The 25,788-nt window shown below is 38.4% G+C and overlaps 1 protein-coding gene across 1 annotated transcript; it reads left to right on the forward strand.

The window, feature by feature from the left end:
* The first annotated feature begins 2,494 nt into the window (after positions 1-2,494).
* LOC128868418 (uncharacterized) lies at positions 2,495-25,147 on the forward strand. Its single transcript, XM_054110486.1, has 4 exons — positions 2,495-2,545; positions 24,362-24,538; positions 24,606-24,773; positions 24,832-25,147. Exons 1-4 carry the CDS (start codon positions 2,531-2,533, stop codon positions 24,985-24,987), a joined length of 516 nt encoding a protein of 171 aa, XP_053966461.1. The 5' UTR covers positions 2,495-2,530; the 3' UTR covers positions 24,988-25,147.
* The last annotated feature ends 641 nt before the right edge of the window (positions 25,148-25,788 follow it).

Below are 25,788 nucleotides of genomic sequence, written 5' to 3' on the forward strand. Positions count from 1 at the left end.
CTTTAGTCTTTTGTTAAAAGACAATACCTTAGTTCAGCCCTCTTTGACCTTTGGTACTTCACATTTCTTTTTATTTCCAGTTGTATTGATTTGTTTCACTTGCAATGCCATCAGACACATTTTTCTTTACTTTTATTCCACACAAAAATTATATGCATTTTTTCTCTGTGATCTGTTAAAAAGGCCATTTTCATCTTTTTTTTGGAATTCTGATTTGCGTATACGCATCAATAAAAAAATTAAATATAATATTTCGAAAAGCATATAAAGTATTTTATTCAAAGTAATGATTTTTTCTAAGTAGGGATTTTTCCCACAACAAAATAATTGTGAAGATTAAACCAGAAAAACTTCCGTCTTTTAAGTTATACCCATGAAACCTTTCCCTTTAACCATTGAGAATTCCCCCACCATTCTATGCCATAGAGCCTACAGACTTGCGCACTCACGCAGATATTGAAAGACTGTTTCCTTGGATTCGTCTTGAATGCAGCTTCTATATCTATCGTTATACGGCTACCCCATTTTGTTGGCATAGTCATCCAAAGGCCAGTGGCCGGTTATTGTTGGCGTAATTCTGAATATGTCTGCTACTCAACTAGTCAGTTCTGCATTTGTTGAAATTGAACTACATCATTACGATTCGAGACATTACCACAGCGATCTCTACTCTTCTTAGTACTTTCCCGTGCTTTAGTTGTAGCCGGTTTTGTCTTTGAAGCTGCTTGCGAATCAGGCGTATTATGTCTGGCCCTACTCTGAACGCTAATCAAGGCCTTTTGACTAGAGGCCAAAAGTTTATCTTCGTCGGAGTTGATGGCGATCTTCCCCAGAGTCCGATATGACTCTACTCTTGTGTCCGTTATCATAGCGATGCCGTCAACTGATTTGGGTTGATTTGTTTTTGTGTCATTCATATTGGTGTCCCATGAGTATGCTCGGAAGGGGTTGGTCACTTGTCGACAGAGCCGGCATGCGAAGCGAAGGCACTTACACTTAGTACAACCGACCTTGCCCGAGCATCGGAGAGGACCGTTAGCGGCTGGTTTTTAGTCACAGCTGCATGGCTAGCTCTCGGCACGGGTACCTCAACACCTTAGCTTCAAGTGCTGTACGAATCTCAGTGTGGCACCTGAGAGTTAGCCTCTCCTGCATGGGTTACCCTGTCAGAATGAACGCTCTCCACTCCGTTGGCATAACCTTCTAGCACGACCAGATTTTAATTCTAAGAAGAGTTCTTGTTAGGGATAAGTAGAACTAATTATGCTTCCAATGCTCCGATTTCTATAACTTTGAGAGAATTTAATACGCTTTCAAATCATATCTGGACCAGATTTATCTCCACAAAGTACCACTCCAGAATGTTACTAAATGAGTTGCTTAACCAGATTCTACGTATTCTCTAAAATTATTTTTCCCTAAACTACAGGGTGACCGACGGGAATCTGGCGTTTTTGGGATGGCTAGTACTCTGCCGGTGAGAGGAGTAGGGAGGCGAATTACAAGCCACTAATCTTGCCATTCGATGCCGTTTCAGTAGCTATGGAGCGGTGGACGGTTGAACATCGCATGTTTGCGTATGACGCATTTGTGCAGAATGGTTCAACTGTCACAGTGAATGCCAAACGTTACTGCCAGATGCTGAACACTTTCTTGCGTCCTGAACTACGCAGACTGCAACTGGATTTGGAAAAAATTTTTTTCCAACAGGATGGTGCCACCGCACACACTGCTCGTGTGTCCATGCAAGTGATTCGAGGTATGTTCCCTGAAAGCTTAATTTCACGTTTTGGCGACATCCCGTGGCCCCCGAGATCACCTGATTTGAGCACTTGTGACTTTTTTCTGTGGGGGTATCTCAAATCACGTGTATACTCTCACAAACCCCGCACATTGGCAGAACTGAAAGAGGCAATCAGGAAAGAAGTGGCTACAATTGATGTTGAACTCATGACTCGTGTGATGGCCGATTTTTGGAGAAGGCTGGAAAACTGCATTCAGGAGGACGGGCACCACTTACCCGACGTAATTTTTCACAAATAATATTCATCTTCAAATGGCATGTCATGACAAAGAATTTTGTGTATTAAAATAAAATATTTCATTTAAAATAACTGTGGACTGTTCATTTCAAAAACCTCAGATTCCCATCGGTCACCCTGTATAAGAAATGTTACATTTACGTCATTAAAATTAAATAAGTAGATTTTAAGTAATCAGCTTTTCATAGTCTTTACCAAATACTGCATTTCCAGATTATTAATAATTGAATAAATAAGTAAATAACCCCTTTTCTCACAAAGGGTCCACTATTCGCCTTTTGGTGAATTCACCTTTGAATTGCGATGATTTCACATTTATCATATTTTTCGTTTATAACGTTACTACTCATTCTACTTGCCATTTGGCTGTGGACCATGAGACATTCACGTTGTATTTTCTAAAATCTTGCAAGCAGTTTACTAATTTTCGGTGCTCATTTTTTTCGCAATCCCTCTTATTTGCCGTTTGAGTGCTCGCGGTCATTTTGATGCCTTTATTATACGTATGTATGTTTGTATAAGTTTAATTGTTTGCGTTTGAAGTTTGCGTGTACGAGCTCTTGATTTTGTTTCTTAGTGAGAGCTAATTTCCAACTACCACCTTCGGGCACCAGTGTTATTGTTTCCATTTTATCAAAGCGCCAGACAATGTGTCGCATTTGTTTTATAGTCCGCCATTCAATTCGTTTGTAGAAATTAGTTAAATAGAAGATAGTTTTGTTTTTTGCTGGTATATTTATGCTATGCTAATCTGTCTCTGCAACAATTTTTAACCTTAATATTTTAGGCAATGCAACTGAATTCGACTCTCTTTATAGCAGAACCGTTTGAGTGTCTTTTTATATATGTAGGCATATGCATGTAAAATAGTTATTTATGTATTTATTTATATGTAAGAGTAAGAGTTATAAACAACCAATACACTAAAATTTAACAAGAAATCTGGCTACTAAGGCCTTCGGCTCGAGATTTATACTTATAAGACTATTTTAGATAATTTCGAGATAATTTACATTAAGTATTAAAAAAAGCAAAAACTTTGTGTTATGTCGGATGAAAGGAAAGCGTTAATATTATCTGAGTTTGCTAATTTCAGATGTTCAGAGGGTTTGCTGCTGCCAAAAACTGTTGTTCGGATCTGACTTAGGCCAGGGCATTCGTCCAGGAGATGTTGTAGTGATAAATCAGGCGTATGAGCATGGCGGCTTCAAGGCTCCATTTAGTAAATGACTATGAGTGGGAATTGAATATCCGATTCGTAGACGCATACAAGTTCTGATACCTCTGCAAGGAGAGTCAGATGGGAAAATCGGTTTAGTCGCTGTCGCTGCATATTAGATGCTGTCTGCTCGTTTGGGAGGCAAACATTACTGCTTCATGCAGTGCAGCTGCTTCTGCTGTGAAAGCTGAGCAGTATGTTGGCAGTGCACCGACAGAAATTGTGGCACCGTCGCCATTTGTCACAGCAAATGTTGTGCTGGTGTCCGATTTGGATCCGTCAGTGAATATAAATTCCCATTCTGCTCGAAAAGGTTCAGTAGCTTCGCTGTAGTGCTGTATGTATTCGACCGATGCTGTTTCAATTTTTTTAAGGCAGAATAATTTATTATAGAAACAGGAAACCCACTGAGGGTATGTTGGTCTTCTCAAAAGGGTCGGTGTCGATATGATGTTCAATTCTTTAGCGAGTGTGATGCATCGCGACAGGACCGACGGCTTTTTGCTTTACATTGTAAGCTGTGGTAGTCATGGTCGACTATGTTGAATAGAAGTTTGCTCTTGCAGTGCATGATTTTTGGCATTAACATCAGCGTCTTGCTCAGTACTCTGGATGCGATATCTGGTAGTCCTGCTTCCGGTAAGACAGCTTTGGTTGGGGATGTGGGGAAAGCCCGGATACATCTTCTACCGGTTGATTCTAATATATTTACAATGGTATTTAAATGTAAGTTTTTGTCAAAAACAACGCCGAGTATCTTAAGAGTGTTAGTGTGGGGGATTATAGTGTTAGAAATGGAAAGGGAACGGAAGATACACTTGTTTTTACGACAGGTGTGGAATGTTGCGCATTTGTTCAAAGCAATGCTAGCTCCTGATGATTTAGACCATTCAAAGATCCGACTTGAAATATTTAGAAAATGAGTTTTTATCTGAGAAAGGTCGTTTAGGTCAGAAAATTACCAGATCATCAGCGTAAACAAAATGATTAATAGATGGGAGTGGGAAAATTAAGGAAGTAATTTCATTGAAAGCTATGATAAACAAAATTACTGAAAGAGGAGAACCTTGAATACAGGTATGCCATTGTGTAATTTTAAAATATTAGAATCGTAATTGTTGATACTAACAAAGAATTTGCGGTTCAGTAAAAAAGACTTAATTGTATGGTACATTTTGTTGACAACTTTCCAGCGTTTTGATTGCCGAAGAACAATATCGAAAGCTTTTGCGAAGTCTAGGTTAAGAACTGAAACGTGTTTTCGAGAGGATAGAACGGTAGAGGCAAAGTGTTCAAAATATAGAAGTGGGTCAATCATACCAAGACCCCTTCGAAACGCAAATTGATTGTCCGATATGAAACCTTTTTGTTTAGCGTACCACAGTAACCGAGTTGAAATCATTTTTTCGAAAACTTTAGCCATGCAGGGGAGTAAGGATATAGGTCTGTAGTTCGAAATAATGGTATTGGGTTTATTAGGTTTAAGGATAGGAATAATCTTTGCAGTTTTCCAGGCCTCCAGGTAAATACTGTGGTTGAAAATGATGTTATAGATATTTACGAGTCTGTTTCTAAGATTGTATGGGAGATTTTTGAGAAGGCTTATGGCCGGCGGGCCAATTAAAAGGTCAAAAAAATCAATTTTTTTTTTTTCCTGAAATCAATAGCTTAGATATTCAAGAACATGAGGCACAAATTTTCAGAGTTAAATTCCAAGTATTTGCAGAGCTACAGAGCCGAGCGTAGTGCGGCGTCGAGCAACCGTGCGCTTATTGTTGTAGTTTGAAGCGCGTTTTCTCGGCTTTTCATTTTCACGATTTTACCTAATTTATGTACACGATTGCAAAAAAACTAAACGAGCTATCCATTTCATTCAAAATGCGTTATCTTCAGTATTGTTTTCTCTTCTATGTGAACTAAAAAAAACATCCAAAAACTTTTGTTAAGCGACTTTTTTACCCAGTTGAAGAGTTTTTTTTTCCTTGAAAACCCACTTTTTTTCTACCTTCCCCAAAAATTCGAATTTTACGTGTCTCCCAATTTTCTTAGTTCACATCGAAGATAATTACATCAAAATTAATAATCTTTTTTTTTTTGTTTTCAGATGAAAATTGCAAGTTGTATCTTGTACAGAAGTTGGATACTTCAGTGGCAAGACGCTCTGGGAATCTATTGATAACTCGGCTTACAATATATTGTTGGAGATTGTACAAATTTTTTTTTTTAGTTCAAATATATATTAAACTATCCCCAAAACTTCATTTGGCTAATTGTTTTTTTTCTCATCCTACAACGCTTCGCGAAAACTACTGAATTTAGGACATCTAATTGGCCCGCCGGCCTTATGTCCTCTCCTGGGGTTGCCGGTCATTGAGCCTATTGTAGTCTCAAATTCGTCTAGCGTAATTGGTAAGTCAGAAAGGATGGCTTTAGGGCAGGGAAAGGTGTTGTCGTAGGGTTCAGATAGGAGTTTGTTCTTTACGGTATTGAAATTTGTATGAAAATTAGAAGAATGTGAATAATCCCTCCAAGTGACTGCAAATTCTTCGGAAATATCCTGTGCACGGTAGATCGGACCTCTTTGGGAGAGGACGAATTTTATATGGTTGCTATGTAAAATATAATATAATATATTATTGAGGTGAGATATTTAGAGGAGATACTTGAAATGAAACTGTAAAAAATTGAGTATTTTACTACGCAGCAACAATTTTTAACCTTAATACTTTAGCCAGTACTCTGGGCTCGAATCTCTTGATAGTAGAAGCATTCCAGTGGTGATTTCATGTATATGTGCATAAGTAAAATATTATATTATTGACGTGATGTATTGAGATTTTAGAAATGATACTGTAAAAAATCGAGAATTTTTCCATGCATTTACTTACCTCTTCACTGTAAGTGGTATATGTAGAGAGTTCTTGAGATTCAAGTGAGAGACTCAAAAGCTTTAAAAGGATATAGAATGCCACTAGAACTGCAAACCCGCCTACCTTAAAAACGAAAAATGCTAAGCGAATTTGTTCCCAACTACTTATGTATGTACTTACATTTGTATACCCACTTACGTTTGATATCATCTTTTGCAATATTCCATATAAAGTCAATGCGTAAATACATATAATGTTATGTAATTATGTATTACAAAAGAAGTTGCTTTCAATCTGGTGGGAAACTTTCGCTAACAATGCGATGATTGCGGCGAAAATTGACTACTCAGATCATGTGGATAATTGTACAATTAAAAAAATAGGTTGAGAAATAAAACTTTTCTAAAAGGTATTTATAGAAAAAACCGGTAAAAACAATCGAAAAAATGGAAGAAGAAAGAGTTAGGCCAAAAACACTCAACCAATTTGGCTATTCGCATGGCGCATAACGGTTAACCACTAAATCTTAGCAGCAGCTACAAATACTTATACATATTGGTTTGGATAAATACTATTTTTTACGATGTCATTTACGATTTTCATTAATGGATGCCACAACGTTTTTATAGTTCAGTTTTTGCACGAATTTTGACTACAGGATTCACCGAAGTTTTTTTCGAAATTCTGAGTATACAGGGTTTGATTCAAAAGTAATAAACCTTATTCTTTTTATGCAGTTTTATTAAAGCATTTGGCTTATACAACTAATATTCTTCAAAATAGGAGCCTTGAGCGTCAATACACCGCTGGTAGCGGTCCTTCCACTGCAGGAAACATTTTTTAAACTCATCCGCCGGAATCGCGGTCGATTCGGCTGTCACAGTTTTTTGGATCGCCTCGATGGAGTCGAAACCCCTCTCCTTCAGCTTTCTTTTCAGGCGCGGGAACAAGAAGAAGTCCGAAGGGGACAGGTATGGGCTGTAGGGAGGGTGGGGAAGCACCGGAACCCCCATCTTGGCCAATACAGAGGTGCAGAGGAAGGCGGTCGTTTGCGTCGTCGAAGGCCTTCAGATCGCTGTTCGTCTTCGACATCCTCCCGGCCTTACTTGAACGACTTGTGCCACCGTTTTACCTGGGCACTGGACAGCGATTGGTCCCCGTAAGCCTCCTTGAGTAGCCCAATGGTTTCGGTACTCGTTTTGATTAGCTTTATGCAAAATTTGATCGAGTAACGTTGCTCCAACGATCGCTGCATTTTCGCCACTGCAAAATCATAACACACTTTTAAAACAGCTTTCACGCGCGGAGCGATGTTGACTGCTCCGCTGTTGCCAGCGAACTGGGACCGGTTTCTAGTGGAAGGGGAAGGTCCAACGATCATTTTCCCCACCAGCTGATTCGGTTGATCGCTTGGCAGACGCTCCGCGCGGGAAGGCTCATTGCTTTTCAATCAAACCCTGTAAAGCCGCAGGCGAAAATGGCCTACAGCCAGAAATATTGATAGTCGTCCCGGAAATTCTGCATCCCTCTATCACCGTCGTCTCGGACAATGAGAAACTGTCTCCGTCCTGGACAAAAGACATCATCGTGAAGCTGCCCAAGAAAGGCGAATCGCGCGACTGCGGCACCTGACGAGGAATAACCCTCACACAGCGCCAGCTACAAAACTCTAGCCACGATCATATAAATCAGACTACAATGTATCGCACGCTCTTTAAGAGACGAGCAAGCTGGATTTCGCTCTCACCCAAACTGTGTTGACCAAGCCAACACTTTTCGTATTATAGTAGAACAATCAGTTGAGTGACGCTCTCCGATTTATATGCTGTTCTTTAACTTTAAGAAGGCATTCGACACAATCAAACGAGACTCATAGCTGGCATTGAGTAGAAAGGGAGTTCCCGCTAAAATAATCCGTCTCATCAGAGCCCTTTATGAGAACTCCGACCCGGCATTGATTTACTGCTTCATTCCCTACCAACGCAGATGTAAGGTAAGGTTGCACCCTGTCGCTCTTTCTCTACGCCATCGTCCTAGATGACTTCAAGACCCAATTGACACTGCACAAAAGATGAACCTGGAAATCGATGACACCTGCCTTGCCTCTCACAAACTCATTGAAATGCAAACGAGGGCGGACAGACTAGTCACATTGGCACGCACTGGCGGACTGCCGAACAGGAGGTCAACAACGTCAAGACGAAGACCATGAGTGTCAACCATAATAAAGCCCGACCTATGAAGGTTGACGAGTGCCTTGAGAGATTTTTCGAAAACTTCAGCTGCTTCGGCTGCACTATCACGGCAGATGGGAGAGCAGATGAAGATATCAACTGCAGGCTAACCAAAGCTAAGGCGGCATTCGGGAGAATGCATACAGGTTAGGCGAGCTCGCAAATGTCCAGGTGGTACAAACTGGAATATTCAGCTCATGTGTGAATTGAGTACTGGAGTGGAATATTACCAGTCTCCAACGCCACCACACAGAGGCTACAATCTTTCGTCAACAAATGCCTCCGCATCATCTGCAGAATATTCTGGCCGAATACCATCAGGAACGACGCGCTATGAAGTTCAATGAATGAGGAACCTATCCTATGGCAACTCGAACGCTTAAGTGTTTAGCCGAGCTCCTCCTCCTATTTGTGGCGTCCGTCTTGATGTGGTTTTCAAATTAATTTTATTTAATTCCATGCAATCTTCAAAGCAGTTTAGGTTTAGGCTACCTATCACTGATTTGGATTACGATAAGCCCGGTAGATTGCCCCAGTATCCTCTTCTTTTCGTTTCCTCTACTTTCTAAATAAGAGAGCAGAAGTCACCCCTTCCTAAGCCACAAAATGGCTCTGAGCCTATATGTGAGGAGGCCACCCTTTTCTAAGCTAGCTTATCTGGCATTTCATTTCTAGTAATTCCTAGTAGCCCATGGGTTCCGTACCTTATTGATCTGGCCTAAGGAATCCAGTTTATCAAAACATTCAAGCACAAGTTTTGTTGTAACCTGGAACGAGTTAAGAACCTTGATTGCTGTGTGGCTAACAGTAAGGATAGCTAAGCTTTTGTTGTTATAGTTGTCCTCAAGGTTAAAATAAGCGCATCCTTTTAGAGCGAAGGCTTCCGCTGGTAAAATACTTGTATTCTTGAGCGTCCGAGTAGCTTTTCCCCGGCCCACAAACATCTGCCCCTGCACTTTTCTCAGTGAGAATTCCGTCCGTGTCCCATGTTATCATGTTGTGGTGTATCTCGTAGGTTTTAGACCAAGTACTCAAGTCTTTTTAAAGCCGAGTTCAATCTTTAAGCGTTTGAGCATCGGTAACTCATGTCCCATGGTATTGAAATCTCAAGGGTTAGTTCAGTAAGAATATCAAACTTTCTGCGATTTTGATGAACGCCTGCGCCAATGGTTACTTTGGTTGTTGTTAAGATAGATAGAATATGAAGAGGAGTGAGTTCTAGAAGACTTTCAGTTAATATCGTGGGACATGGGCGCATGGCTTGAAAGATTGAAAGGCCTCAATATTTTTCTTTACCTTGTTTTTTAGGCAAATCTTTCATTCATTTTGTATCAGGTGAACTAAAATATAAGCGAATTCGTAACTAATTAATGGTCGCAAATTTAAAATAAAAGATACTGCACAAAAAAAGCGCTATTTTTTATATTTTACAAACGGGATATGCATACCTGAACATGAAACAGGAGTTTTTAATTGACATTCCACGATTTTCCACTTTCGTCACTGAGACATCAGCATTTGCGGGATCAATAATTCTTCTTAGCTTTTCATTACGCATAGGAAAGAGCATTCATTTTCAACAATTTCAGTGAAGCTCGCGAAGCTAAGACGCTTGAGGGGTTAGGGGTAGTCAGAATTTTCAAAAAATTGAAATTTTTTGTTTGGATTTGTTTAAAGTATTATATAATTTCTTAAAAATATTGTGTGAAAATTTGAAGTGAACCCGAAAAATACTTTCCGAGTTATTCAACAATTAACAAAGGGTGCTCCGGAGCGTTCGCAAAACTTTAACTGCGTTTTTCTCAAAATTATGTCTTTTGAACTGGTGATCACTATAACTTAAAAACCGCTTGGTAGCTTTCAATAAAATGTATACCGCATTTGAAAAACATAAAAAACTCGTGCTTGATCGAAAAATGTTTTTTTTCAAAATTTCAATTTTTCTTAAACAATTAATTGTCGGTTTTTTTCTCGAAAATCTGAAAAAATGCAATACAATATTTCCTGAGTCCGCCATATTGTTAATTTTGAAAAAAAGCTTCATAAGGCATACTATTTACTATTAATAAAATAAATTAAATAATTTCACTTGCCCGATTGATTTTAAATGAATCTCCAAGGACTTGCGATGATCACTCCACACAAACAGCGATAACTTTTACAATTATTTATTTTCCTCATTGAAATTTTACTAAAGTCAAGTCGAAATATGATGTATTAATGCTATGTTTTTATTTTTGTAAAATAAAGCATTTGACTAGCAAAAAAAAATATTGAAAATCATCACCTGACTACACCTAACCCCTTAAACGTAAGCAGTACGAGTACGACATTACTGGGTACGATGTTAGGGTATTAGTTCCTGAAGAATTTTGTTTCCAACATCTCGCCTAACTTTCATATGATTTCATTAATATGATATCGACCTGGCTAATTAAAATATTACATGGTTTTTGTAAGCTTGGAAAAATTTGTTCAGTGGCAAATAAGAATTCAAGAAAAGGCATTTTGATTCATTCAGCGAAGTCATACTTTTATAGTTGAACGCTGAATGAGTAAAAATGAATGAGGAGAATAGACTCACAGCCCATATTCTTAAAGCATTCATATGACTCCATGAAGGGGGTATGACGAAACTTTTTCACAATATCACATTTACAAGTTACTTGGTGCGTTTTATAAAATAATTTCTTCCTGAGAATCGAGATGCGATAATTATGGAGAAACACAGAAATTCCAAATTCTGACTAAGCATTCATTATACTCATATACTCGTATATATGTATTTTCGTGCATTTGTATGTAAGCATATTTATATATATTTGTGAGTATTAGAAATCAATTCACATAAAAGTTAATAAGTTTCTATTAAAGCGGACTAATTATTTTCTCAACACGTGAGGCAAATTCTTATGAATCTCTACAATTAGATGGCCAAAGGTGTGTAGACATATCATTTCCATTGGTATAAGCCAGGGGGTAAAAAAATCGGTCTATTAGGCCTTTAAGAGATGAATCTCAAATTCCTAACGATTCATTGCATCATTCACCGAGAACATATCGGTGTTGTAACTGTTGCTTTCCTCTCCCAGTCAATGTGGTTGAGGCTCATGACGACTGTAGACGCGAATGTTTATACGGCGTCCCATTTAGCGATGCTCGAGCACATATCCCGGACAAATCTTTTGTGAGATGGCACATGTTCGGATGCCTTCTCCAGCACTGCTCGTCCTTCACTGAAACGTTTGCAGTGGAAGGCCACATATTCTGCGCTGTCAACTGTATTCCAGCAACTTGGGCAAAAACGCCTATCAGGCAGCTAAAAACGGTGTAGGTATTCCAAGAAGCAACCGGAGTCCGGTGAGTATCTGAGTTAGGTTGTGGTCGATATCCCCATGCTTCCTACTCATCCACTCATCAAGATTTGGTATGAATTTGTATGTTCGGCCACCGGTGGACTCATCCCATCTTCTTTGCCATTCGGCCACTGGTCGCGCACTTTCTGCAGCTTTTTCATTTGGCGTCGATTTCACTCCCTATAGGCGATACAACTCCATCGTGTGGATGATGTGGAGGATGTCCACTGATATCTTTCTAGCAATAAAGCATATTGCGTCGTCTGATACCGTCCTATAAGCGCATGCAGAGAGTAGTGCGCTGCGTCTGTGAGTACAAACTACCTCACGTATACGGCTATGTTTGGCTTCAGCCCATATCAGCACTGCGTATAAGGGGATAGAGTCCACCACAGTTGCTATGAGGCATCTCCTTTCTTAAGGGCGTCTGACATCTGTTATCTGATATATAGACCGAAATTTGAAAACCGAATTAAGGTAGCGAACTGAAACTTAGCCCGACTGCATAACCTTTATTTAAACAAAAGACAATAATTATATCAATAAGTTGATCAATTATATATTCGCCTTTGCTGTTTACAACCTCTTCGCACCTCTCGACCAATTTATTGATGCCGTTCCGCCCAAAATCGCCTGGTCTGGTGTCAATGAAGTTGTTGAGCCAGTTTTTACGGACCTCTTTGCTATCGAAAGGAACGCTCTTCAAATGGTTTGACAGGGAGCGAAAATGATGGTAATCGGTCGATGTAAGGTTCGGCTGATGCTGAAGGACCTCCGAGCTTCTTACGAGCTCTTGGAGTGCGGCTTTGACGACTTTTGCAACATGGAGCCTGGCGTTGTCCTGAAGGAGTATGGTTTAACCATGTCGATCAGATATTTCCAGTCGAATAGCCTGATTCACGCGGTTTGGCTGAGCAATGTAGAGCTCCTTGTTGACCGTGGCGTTCTTTTCGAGCATTTTCCAGTGCACCATGGCCTCCCAGTCCCACCAAATACATATCATGATCTGATTTGGATGAAGATCCGGCTTGACTCTAGACTTTGGCGTATCTCCTAGAGCCACCAAGTCTTTTTATTGCTTCATATTGATGTCTAGGTGCCATTTTTCATCTCCAGTGACGGTTCGGTACAAGAAGCACTGTTTATGACCGCGTGACAATTAGAAGGCGACTGTGTTCGTGTTTTTCATTGAACACGTGAGGCAGCCAGGCTCCCAATTTTTCGGTAAATCCCATTGAATGAAGATGATTGAAAATCATTTTACGATCGCAGTTCATTTTTTCAGCGTATTCACGACTGATTTGGGGACCGCTCTTCAGAAGTGATTTGAGATGTTCTTCATCGAATTCAGAAGGCATTCCACTGCGGTACGTATCATTGCCGTTAAAGTTGCCATTTTTTAACTTTGCAAACCATTTCCGTGCTGTAGACTCGTCTATGACAACTTCTCCATACACGTCGCAAATGTCCCGGGCTGCTTCAGCTATTTTTTGACCTCGATGAAAAAAAAATGAAGAGGTGTCGAAAATGTGGATTTTTGCCTCCTGGGTATTCCATTTCTAAGCCTCAAACCTAATAAAAAATTAAATAACTCAAAAATACAATTAACATAGTTTTGTAGAGCAGAAAGCGTTCTATCGAATGAATACTTACTCTTTGCCAAACAGCTAACAAATCGTAGTAAAATAAAAGAAAATTTAAAAATGCTATGAACTTATGCCCCAACCCAATAATTGCAATTTCATGCCTTATGCTACTTTCCTTCACACACCTGTATTTGTCACAGGTACGTATACCTAAGGCAAATAATAACTAAAGGGAAATTACTTCAAAAACTTTGCCGTTCATTCATTATTTACGTACGATTTCGCAATATTTGTAACCGAATGGGGTACGCGCATACATACATATGTACATACTTAAGTACGTGCATATGCAATTGAAGCAAGCCAAAGCATTATGAGTTCGTCAACAATGAGCCGGCAATTGCTGAAAGTTACTATACTCTCACAAATATAATACCTACGGTTAGGTGTTGGTCATAACACGACTTGCAACAGATGACGCATAAATCGAAATCACTGCCGGAATGGCGAAAGCGGCTCAAAAACACTTGTCGATTCTCAGAGGTGTTATAGAGCACCCACCTCAGCAATGTGAATTTGACGCGCTGCATTCAATTGTTTTCGAATATTAAATTTACTTATTGTCACTGGTATTAAAAATTGAATAGTACATACATACACCTACCTATGTACATATACATGCATATATTGTATGTACATATGTTTGCACATCGTCTTCACAGGGGTGACCTAATGCTTGCAAATAATTCATCGTTTGCAAATTTGTAGAGGCCTCGCGCCTGTAAGTAACTGTGCAATTTAGGAATTTAAGGTGAAAGCTTTCGAGTTTCTATTACGGGAATTTTGAATGCAATACAAACTTTTTCCAATACTCATTTTTCACAAAATAATAAAATGTTTACTGCTTCACGGTATCAATAAATCAAGCCAGGATTATCACCAATTCACATGGCTGTGCTTGATCACAGATCTACCGAGCTGGCAACACTGTGTACCGTTTTTGATGAATTGGGTAAGTTAATCGGTACTTAGAAAGTCATATGGAGGTACAATAAGGATTGAATAAGGATACCTGTCAAACCAATTGTTCTGTTTACTTCGCTTCGACATTTTTGTTCAAAATATTCTCCCGAATTATCAAATTGTAAAAATTAAAATCTGGGCAAATTCCATTTTTTTGAGGTGTTTGCAGTCCGAGAACATTTCAATTTTCAAAAATGTGTAGATACAACCAACGTTACCGTGTTATTAATTTGAATTGTAGTTGCACTCAAGTATACAATCACATCCAAAGCCATGCAAAATATGGCTAAACGGTATGTATAAGGCCAATGGACAGTGCCTTTGAGCAGAGTTGGTCGGATATGTTGATTAGAGATGGATAACTCAGCAGAGTTCTTATTGGACGCTTTGTTTTGTTTTTTCTCGACACACACCATCTTTTTGTTGAATTTAAAGCTGCATTCGACAGCACGAAACGGAGTTGTCTATACAGCCTGTGTCAGAAGAAAAGAGCCGGTTCTTTTTCTTGTAACTTCACGATATATTTCGTTCTGCTTTTTACTGCGTAATAGTCCCACTCAAGCGCTACGACGCCAGTGCTAACTCAGGTTAGTGTCGTTCGAAACTTTCCCGTAGACGCAACAAAACAAAAATGAGAGAGAAGTACACGAAGCGTTTCGAAGCGGTATTTTTATGCATGCATTCGAAAGGGCCAAAATTATCTTACGCCGCGGCTGCAAAAGTGATTAAAAAATCAAAAAAGTTTGTTGTGATATGGAATCTGTGTAATAAGTGGTACAAAAATGTTGATGACTTTTCCGAGCGCGGCTTGAAACGATTGGATAAGGGGATCGTCCAACTTTTTAAGCGGGACCCTTCTTTGTGACTATTCCAAGCACGATCAGTTCCTGCTAAAAAGGGAATATATGTGAGTATCAAAACAATCGAACGTCGACTGAAGGAACGAACATATCCTACCGAACCACATCGTCAAAACCACTACTCTCAGAAAAATACATTGAGAAACAATAAAACAAGAAAATGGCGTCACAGTAATGGACTGGCCTTCCCAGCCCCCAGACGTCAATCCCATTGCAAATGTGTGGGGAACTCTGAAAACGCATCTTGCCGGAAGGCCAGTCCATAATTTAAAGCAACTCGTGCGTCAAGTTCGCAAAATCTGGTCCTGTTTGTCGACGAGCTACGCAGAAAATCTGGTTCAAAGCATGCCGAATAGAGGTGGAGAACTATCGATAGTGGGCGCCATCGATATTCGACGATAGTTAATTTTGAACCATCGATATTGTCGAAAGCGCCATCGATAGTATAGCCCGACAAACAAATTTATTTTAAATGAATACAAGAAAATTATAGTTTATTTTAACCAAAAGTTACGGGTTCGCCTCTCTGAAATAATTTGGCCCGCCTTGCTGAAAGTTCTTTCGGATTCTACGGACGTAGCGGGAATGCAAAGATATTTGCAAAACAACCTTTCAATAGAGGGAAATTCAGTTTGATTCACCTAGAAAAAAAGTAATATATTTAATTATATAGAACTTATAATTCGTTTTTTAGGCATACCTTCATCCATAACAGAGGGTCCATATCTTGAGCGGCAATTGCCCTCTCCAGATATTGCCTTTTAGTCAGGATTGCATCCACTCGTGAGTTTCCAACTTTGTTCATCGATCGCTCACCCAAAAAATCAAACAAAGAGTCCTGGGAACTTGTATCCGGTGCGACGGGCAGATTAATTAGGGACTCTTTGACGGGGTATTTTGCTAGTTCATTTTCAAAAAATGTTGCTGCTAGTTCAGCGTTTGAGCTGTGTTGATATCCATTTTTTTTAAAGCGTGGATCCAATAGCGTAGCCATCATGCAGACTGTCCTTTGCTCATATATGGAAAGGCGTTTCTTTATTGACTCCATAAATATTTTTGTCATAGTTTTTCCTTGCAAAGTTTGTAGCAGAGGTGAAACACTATCGATTTTGCGGAAAAGTCCATATGCCATGGGTATAATTAGCGATATGGTTACATACTTTCCACCAGAAATTTTCTCACTTGCTTGCTGAAAGAAAGCCAATACCTTTTCAATATCTTTTAGCGCAAGTATTTCTTCAGCAGTAAATGGCTGCGGTGCATTTGTCGTTGATAATAAGACTTTGGCAATGGCATCGTTCGTTTCTAAAATACGCTCAATCATGAAATAGAAACTATTCCATCTAGTGGGTGTTTCTTGCAACAAAGTATACGCCGAGACTTCTTGAGCTAATTTAAATTTTTTATTCGCTATAGTGCTTTTTTTAAAGAATCGAACAATTGATTTACACTTAGTAAATAAATCTTGAAGAACTACGTCATCAACTTTTAAAGCATCTTGTACCACCAGATTAATAGTGTGCGCAAAGCATGGCAAATTGCTAATTTGCAATATTTCACATGCTTTAAGCATGGAGCTGGCATTATCTGTTACAATGCATACCGTTTTATTGAGGATGTTCCAATCAATTAATATTTCTCGCAATGTATCTGCAATGTTTTGCGAACAGTGATTAGTTGTGCTTAACAGTTTTTTCGTAGCCAATGATGCTGTTTTTAATTCGTGATTATAAACAAAATGACCCGTCACAGTCAAAAAACTAGCATTGGCACTTGATGTCCACAAGTCACATGTAATAGCTATATCCGAAACATTTTGAAGTATTACTGATAACTTGGCAGAGGTTTCCTTGAAATATTTTAACATAAGCACATCTCGTAAGTGTGTCTTGCTCGGCAGTTTGTATCTAGGATCCAATACCTGAGTGTATTGTACAAACCCTTCATTTTCTACAATATTGTAGGACTGCACATCTTTGGCAACCATCTCAGTTAAGGCTTTCAGCACCTATAGCTCGTGTGTTAGAGTCTGGTTTTTTAATTTCCAAGCCAGAATGAAACCTTTTCAAGTGGTCGTGCAGGTTTGACGTATTGCCGCTTGTCATGTATTCTTTGCCGCAGTCAAGACATTTTGCAAATTTTTTGTCGTCGGACCTCTTGAAATACTTCCAGACATAGGAAATTTTACTTTTTTTGTAATACTCTGTCTATCTGGTTCAGAGTCAGTGCTATTGCACTCGCAGTCCTGCTTGCCGATAGTTGAGGGGGACACTCGACGTTTACCTTAAATTCCACACATTGTCGATCAAAATACTTATGTATAATATATTAAACATACCTATTTTTAAAAAGCGCTCCATATCTATCTATTTTTTCTTCTTGGAAATTGCTGATACAGAACAAGCGCGAACAATTTTTTTTGGCGATGTGAGACGCCTGCTATCGATGGCCCACTATCGCAAGTGTCTGCTGCTATCGATTGTGGCTCGATAGCGCCCAACCATCGATAGTGTCGATAGTGCCATCGATAGTTTTCCGCCTCTAATGCCGAGAAGATGTCAGACTATACTCGACAACGATGAAGACTACACGGTTTATTGAGTAATTGAGATTCCTAGTTGTTTACATACTTTCATGTAAAAAAAATTGTAAATGTATATCTTTTATACTTCATGAATAACGCAGTTCCTTTTTTCTGGCACAGACTGTATGTCGCGATGTCTGAAGTTGGTTCAATACCAGCAGCGCCGTCAGAATAGTGAAAGACCTCTACATGCTGTTTGCTACCAAACGAGGTTTTAAATAGGGTGACTTGCTGTCGTGCGACTTCTTTAACCTGATGTTGGAGCGCATCGACGAGCCGCAGAACTTAATCGCTCAGGCACAATTTTTTATATTTTTTATAGCGTACAATTGACGTATGCCGATGATATTGACATAGTCGGCCTTAATAATGTCGCTGTTTGTGCTGCCTTTTCCAAACTGGATAAAGAAGCAAAGGGAATGGGTCTGATGGTGCACGAGCGCAAAACGAAGTACCTCCTGTCTTCAAACAAACAGTCGGCGCTCTCGCGTATCGGCACCCACGTCACTGTTGACAGTTATGATTTCGAGGTTGTAAAGGACGTCGTATACTTAGGGACCAGCATTAACACCGGTAACACTGTCAGCCTTGAAATCCAACGTAGAATCTCTCTTTCCAACAAGTACTACTTTGGTCTATGTAGGCAATTGAGTAGTAAAGTTTTCTCCCGACGAACAAAACTAACAATCTACAAGGCCTTTGTCATGCTCGTCTTAACGTATGGGGCAGAAGCTTGGAGTGCTTGAGAGATAGATTCTGCGGAAATTGTTGGACCTTTGCACGTTGACAACGGCGAATATCACAGGAGATGGAACGATGAGCTGTATAAGCTTTACGACGACATAGACGTAGCGCAGCGAATAAAGATCCAGTGGCTATGCTGGCTGGGTCATGTCGTCCGAATGGATACAAACCCTCCGGCTCGGAAAGTATTCGATGCGGTACCAGCTGGTAGTGGCAGATGAAGAGGAAGGCCTTCTCTGGGTTGGAAAGATCAGGTGGAGAAGGACTTGGTTTCACTTGGTGCTCCTAAGTAATTTTTCTTTACTAGCTTCAACTAAATTCCATTATCTTAGGAGCACTCCATCTATTTAAACTTACTTAACGATTATATTTTTATTTAATTTTTTATAAATGGGTAATTCTTTAATGAAGTTATTCAATATGCTCCATCTCTTCTTAACCCACAATCGCATCGTCATTAACACTATTTAATTTCTAGCCCCCTTCTACTCATTTCATTTACCAAAACATTTTGCGGTTTGAGTTAAATAAATCATTTTTGGCTTTATTAGTAAATTTACTAATGAAGATTATTGCAATTTATTAATATTACTAAGTAATCGTTATAAATTGCCAATTAATTCCCGAATTTAACTGAGCGTTAAAACAAATGGCCAATAAAAACGGGAGCTGAAAAAATGTAACCACAAACAAGTGATAGCAAAAACTGGCCAGAAAGCGCACAAGCAAAGACACAACAAATAGAATAAAAGACGGAAAAGTTCAAATTAAGAAAACATGAAATACAAAAAATATTTCAAATGAGCGGGCCGGAAGTCGTAAATCAATTTTTTTCTGCCCAACTACTGGCTGTGGCTTCTTAAGTCTACAGCCACCTTTTTTTAAAACATATTTCATCTATTTCAATATCAATAGGACTGCCAACACTATAAATGCATTGTGGTTAAATAACAAAAAAATTCCAAAAAAAAACACATACAAGCAAACGGCCAACTATTGAGGCAGCGGCTATTATGAATGAAACATGCAAGCGCATCAGTGCTGCCCAATTTCAGTTAAGACGACAGCTATAATAATAGAGGCCACTTTGCCGACATCGCGCCGTCGCCGACATGCTAGCTAAAAACAGCAGCAACAACAAAAATGTTACTAACCACTTCTATATATACGTGCATATGTGAATATGTATGCACGAGTACGTTGAAGAGTTTTGAATCTGGTAGATCTTAGAAACGAAGGCTGCGCTAAAGAAACTGAGGCGAAGGAAAGCGACATCAGGCGCTTGGTAATCTTGTGGCATGGCGTCTGGGGAGTACACGGATGTGCATGCAATGAGATGTGTGGAGACATTTTCGTGCACAAGTGCATGCAAGTGTATTTGTGTGCGTGTGCGTGCCTTTGTGGTAGCCATCAAAGATGAGAAGCAAATCCGAAAACGCGATCTTCCGTTTTTCTATAGCGGCTACATACATTTGCACAAGCATACATACGTACATGATTTCATGCTCTTACGAGTATATATAAACTTTAGTTTATAAATTCAGTTGATTTTGGTATTTGGAGTTTTCTGACGGATTGTAAAAATTACTATTTATAAAATGGTGCTTCTTCATAATTTATTTATCAGGTCAGTCCATAAGTTCGTGCGTTTTTAAAGGTGGTTTTAAAATTAATAAAATAGATGTTTAAAGTATTTATTAATCAATAATATAGTTTCCTTCATTATGTCTTCACAATGTCTTCCTAACGTTTAGGCAAATTTTTAATTCCCTGCTCAAAAAACTGTTTGTCCTTGGAGCCAAAATACGCTTCGATATCCCTTTTTATAGCTTCTTTTGAGGAGTAGTTCTTGTTACTCATATGGGATTGAAGTAAGGAAAAGGTGATAATCAAAAGGTGCAATATCCGGAGAGTATGGTGGATGCGGCATTAGCTTCCATCCGAGCTCGTTCAGCTTGCCTAATGTTTGCCTTGCGGTATGAGGTCTTGCGTTGTCGTGGTGAAACAAAACTTTGCGTCTTTCACTAAAGACGGTCGATTTTTGTTAAGTGCCTCATTCAGGTTTGATAGCTGATGGGAATAATAATCAGCAGTTATGGTTTGGTTCCAGAAGTTCATAATAAACAATACCGGTCATATCCCACCAAATAGACAGGAGAATCTTCTTGGGGTGAAGGCCATCTCTAGGGGTCGATTCTGGTGTTTCATCTTTATCTAACCATTGCCGTTTGCGAACAGGATTATTGTAAACGACCCATTTTACATCACCAGTAACGATACGGTTCAAAAAACTTTCATTTTCAAGCCGTTGCAGCAGCTGAAAACAAACATTCTCTCTCTGCTGAAGGTTGGCGACGGAAGTCTATGCGAAATCCATTTTCCCAGCTTTGAAACCTTTCCCAACTGAACCAGGTGCCTGTGAACTGTTCCATGCGATGAATTCAACCTCTGAGCTATCATATCGACTGTGAAATTTGACTCAGTTTCCACGAGTTCGACCAAGGCGTCAAAGACTTCAGGACGACCAGCGCGCGGGGCATCCTCCACGTCGCAGTTACCCTTTCGGAATTTTGAAAACCACTTTTGCGCAGTACTTACACTCATGGTATCCTCTTCGTGAACAGTGTTTATTTCTGCAGCAGCTTTTGTTGCATTTTACCACTTTTATAAAAAAAATACAAAATATGCCTCTTATACGCGTTCGAAGAACCATTTTATTTTTTAACAACACCTGCTTCTATCCGCGATTAAAGTCACTTATTGAATGCACAATATATCAAAGAAAATATAAATAGTTCCCTTATATTCCGCGAATAACTTTTTGTACGCAAAAATTGTAAAAAAGAGGTTGTCTGTAAAGTCGGTTTACTGACGATAGTTTAACGTGACAACGTCATAAGAAAATATTGATGGAATGGTTGGAATTTTCAAAACAAAATTTTAATTTTATTTGTTTGATAGATATTTTGTATGGATATAGAGGAGGAGATAAATGGAATTGCAATGGAATAGGTCAAGTTGCATTTACACAAACGTGAACAATTACGAAACATTTATCAAATTCATGAAAGATATCTTCAATTTCGATTGTGCATCAGACGTTAATAAGTCAACAACACTAAGAGGCACCATCATCGATTTGCCTTTTTCAAGACACTTTACACTCGAAACACTCCCTTTCATTTCCTACTTTTTCTATCATCGTCCTATTCTCAACAGAGAAATGGTTCATTACCATGCACACAGGAAGAAGGCATATGCAAATACAAGTATGTGAATTTATATACCTACATATGCGCATATACATACATATATATGCTCACTCAAGTAGGACAGAGCTAGATGTCGAACGTTGCCGAACGCGGGGGCCGATTGTGCTCTTTGTCGTTCGTTCCGCGCTCTCGCTTGCAGTTCAACCACATTAGCTTACATTTGCTTGCGTGCAGAATAGATTCGTACATTTGATTTGTCCATTTGTTTTTGAATGCATCTTACATATAGATTTATTCTTTTTGTTTGAAAATTGCGCGAAATTGTATATGTATATGCATGTTTATATACATATATTAGTATACAACATATCTTATAAGGTATGTGGTAAATATTGCCATAAATTTTTTCCTTCATATATAATAAAAAAAGAGGTTGTCTGTAAAGTCGGTTTACTGACGATAGCTTAACGTGATAACGTCATAAGAAAATACTGATTGAATGGTTGCATTTTTCAAAACAAAATTTTAATTTTATTTGTTTGATAGATATTTTGTATGGATATAGAGAATGAGGTAACACTAACATAACATAACATAACATAACATAACATAACATAACATAACATAACATAACGTAACATAACATAACATAACATAACATAACATAACATAACATAACATAACATAACATAACATAACATAACATAACATAACATAACATAACATAACATAACATAACATAACATAACGTAACATAACATAACATAACATAACATAACATAACATAACATAACATAACATAACATAACATAACATAACGTAACATAACATAACATAACATAACATAACATAACATAACATAACATAACATAACATAACATAACATAACGTAACATAACATAACATAACATAACATAACATAACATAACATAACATAACATAACATAACATAACATAACGTAACATAACATAACATAACATAACATAACATATCATAACATAACATAACATGCTGTTCAAGCAAGGTAACGACGCATGAGCAAGATAACGACGCATTTTTTGGTACGTGCAGCCGGCTACATAGAATTATTAGACATTATCACGTCAAAAAATAATTATAACATTAAAACAACAGGTATTATTAACAAGCTTGGTTTTATTTTAAATTCTTCAAGTAAATCAAATTAATAATAATCAATAAGAAGGCATATGCAAATACAAATACGTGAATTTATATATGTACATATGCGCATATACATACATATATACGCTCACTTAAGTAGGAGAGAGCAAGATGTCGAACGTTGCCGTTCGTTCGCTTTGTTTGCTTTGGCGTTCGTTCCGCGCTTTCGCTTGCAGTTCATGCAATGCAATGAGCAAGGTAACGACAAATGAGCAAGGTAACGGCAATGAGCAAGGTAACGACATATGAGCAAGGTAACACTAATGAGCAAGGTAACGACACATTTTTTCGTGCGTGCAGCCGGCTAAATCGAATTATAAGACGTTATCACGTCAAAAAATTAATAATAATAACATTAAAACAACAGGTATTATTAACAACTAGTCGTCACTAATTACAAATTCGGTAAGGATGATGATGATACACTTGGTTTTATTTTAAATTCTTCAAGTAAATCAAATTAATAATAATCAATAAGAAGGCATATGCAAATACAAATATGTGAATTTATATATGTGCATATGCGCATATACATACATATATACGCTCACTTAAGTAGCAGAGAGAAAGATGTCGAACGTTGCCGAACATTGTGCTCTTTGTCGTTCGTTCCGCGCTTTCGCTTGCAGTTCATGCTAGGTAACGCCGCATGAGCAAGGTAACGACGATTGAGCAAGGTAACGCACTTTTTTCGTTCGTGCAGCCGGCTAAATCGAATTATAAGACGTTATCACGTCAAAAAGTGAAATTATGGGTAAAATACGCACGAACTTATGGACTGACCTGATACTAAGCCTTACAACACAGTTAAAAGATAACATAATATGTATAAAAATTTTAAGATCAATAAATTTAAAAGTTTTCTCAGAAAAAATTCTAGAAAATTCGTTTCTTTCGGCCTTCTAACTGTATATAACCCCCTAAAGGAAAAGATATTTCAATAACATTTTTGTATGGTGTTTTTCACTCAACAGGAAACTCTTAATAACAGTCAATTCTTTTTGGAGCGCCAATGATATTTGCAGCTCAGTTGTAGTAAACTTTTTCATTTAAAAACTCGCAAAAACACTGTGGGTTGTTTTTTCGAATCGCTCAAAACCCCAATTATTTCAAAGTACTTTAAATACAAAATGAGATCTAAAACATTGATTTTAATCGAAATTTTTAATTATATGTTGTAAATTAGTGCAAAATTTAACGCGTAAATTTCATAACTGCATGTAATTATTAATCTATTAGCAACAGACATCTGTTTTTACCTTAATGAGGTATAATAGATATGGAACGATTTTCATTTCGCATTTTCAAAAATTCTTTCGAAATGAAAACCTCATTGCTCTATTTACTCGCAGTTTGCATATTTTTCCACGTAAGTGGATGTGTTTTAAATTTTAAATAATTTATTAAATTTATACAAAAATAAGTTTCTTCTTTTTACCATTTTTTAGGACGAATTCCGGCATTTTTCTAACGCCTCGTTGGAGTTCACAAACGTGCAATGCAAGCCCGTGGACAAATCTTATTTAACTGTCGAATATTGTTTTATCAAATCCGTCAATCGTACATACAAATATTTGTCGGTGCGCGTAAGGATACTTTCAAAAGTGCCTATAACTAATACTACGGTTGGTTAGATACGAAATGTTTAACTTTTTATTTTAATACGCGCATCTGGCATTTGCCGCATTTTAGGTTAACTTCTCATTGCTCAAGAAAGCCAATGGATATAAGCCCTTCCTCTACAACATAACTTTCGATGCTTGCAAATATTTGCGTTCGCGCAAAAATAAACTTCTTAACTACTTTCATGGCTTGTTCGAGGTCTATTCGAATTTGAATCACACCTGCCCTTTTGGAATGGTAAGCTCCATATTTTATTTTACTTTGCCACATTTAAACAAATTACAATTTATTGCAGGACGATTTTGTAGTCGAGAAGCTTCCTATCTCACATGTGCAGCATTACGTTTCTGACATTCTGCCCATGCCTCATGGCAAATACCTGCTGCACACCACATGGTCATCTTTCGGCGTAAAGCGCATTGAAGCGAGTTTTTACTGGGACTCCATTTGAATTATGAACGATTGCAACTGTGTGAACTTCTCCACAGTGAATGAGGGCAGAACTGGGAACTTGGTTCTTGATATTGGAAAAAGTAAAAGTGTTGTTTGACTTCTTTATTTGAGATATTCAAAGGCTTTATGTATAAGTTGTTCAATTTCTTTTATTTAAGTAAACTACTAACTAATTTCAGGTAATAAAAAGATACCAGTAAATAATTTTTTTTGGGTTTAAAATGTCTATTGCATCATCAAAGCTGCCATCGCAGCAATGGCATGTCCGGAAACTACAAAACTGCCGCTCGTTTGGGGCCCTCGACCACCCTGGAAACGCTTTCGCATTACTTCTGAATGGCGTTCCATCTTCCTCATTGCAAGGTTTATGCATGTCCGGATCCCGTTTTTTCATGCAAAGAATTTTTTCCGCGATACCACTGATGATTTCCCACGTTTCCTCTTCTAGCATCTCTCTCCTAGCATCTTGTCGATTACATTTTCAGTGGTTATCTGGCGTACCGCATTCTCCCTGCGTTCGACGTGCTTGTTTCAAAGCATGCATTGGAAAAAGGTGTCTTTAGCGTCATCTTCGGCTGCATCACCGCATGTGCATGTGGAGTATTCGCATTTACCTATTTTGAAGAGGTATTTCTAAAAATGCCCTTGCCCGGAAAGCTTTTATATATATATAATTGGCGCGTACACCCTTTTTGGGTGTTTGGCCGAGCTCCTCCTCCTATTTGTGTTGCCCCATAAATGGAGGGACCTACAGTTTCAAGCCAACTCCGAGCAGCGGATATTTTTATGAGGAGCTTCT

Source organism: Anastrepha ludens, chromosome 6 (assembly GCF_028408465.1).
Source record: "Anastrepha ludens isolate Willacy chromosome 6, idAnaLude1.1, whole genome shotgun sequence".
In the NCBI taxonomy this organism is placed as follows: Eukaryota; Metazoa; Arthropoda; class Insecta; order Diptera; family Tephritidae; genus Anastrepha; species Anastrepha ludens.

Excerpts from the sequence above, each read along its gene's own strand:
- LOC128868418 (XM_054110486.1), top strand. Across the intron at positions 24,539-24,605 it reads TGCCTATAACTAATACTACG|GTTAACTTCTCATTGCTCAA; the intron begins GTTGGTTAGATA and ends GCCGCATTTTAG. Across the intron at positions 24,774-24,831 it reads ACACCTGCCCTTTTGGAATG|GACGATTTTGTAGTCGAGAA; the intron begins GTAAGCTCCATA and ends AATTTATTGCAG.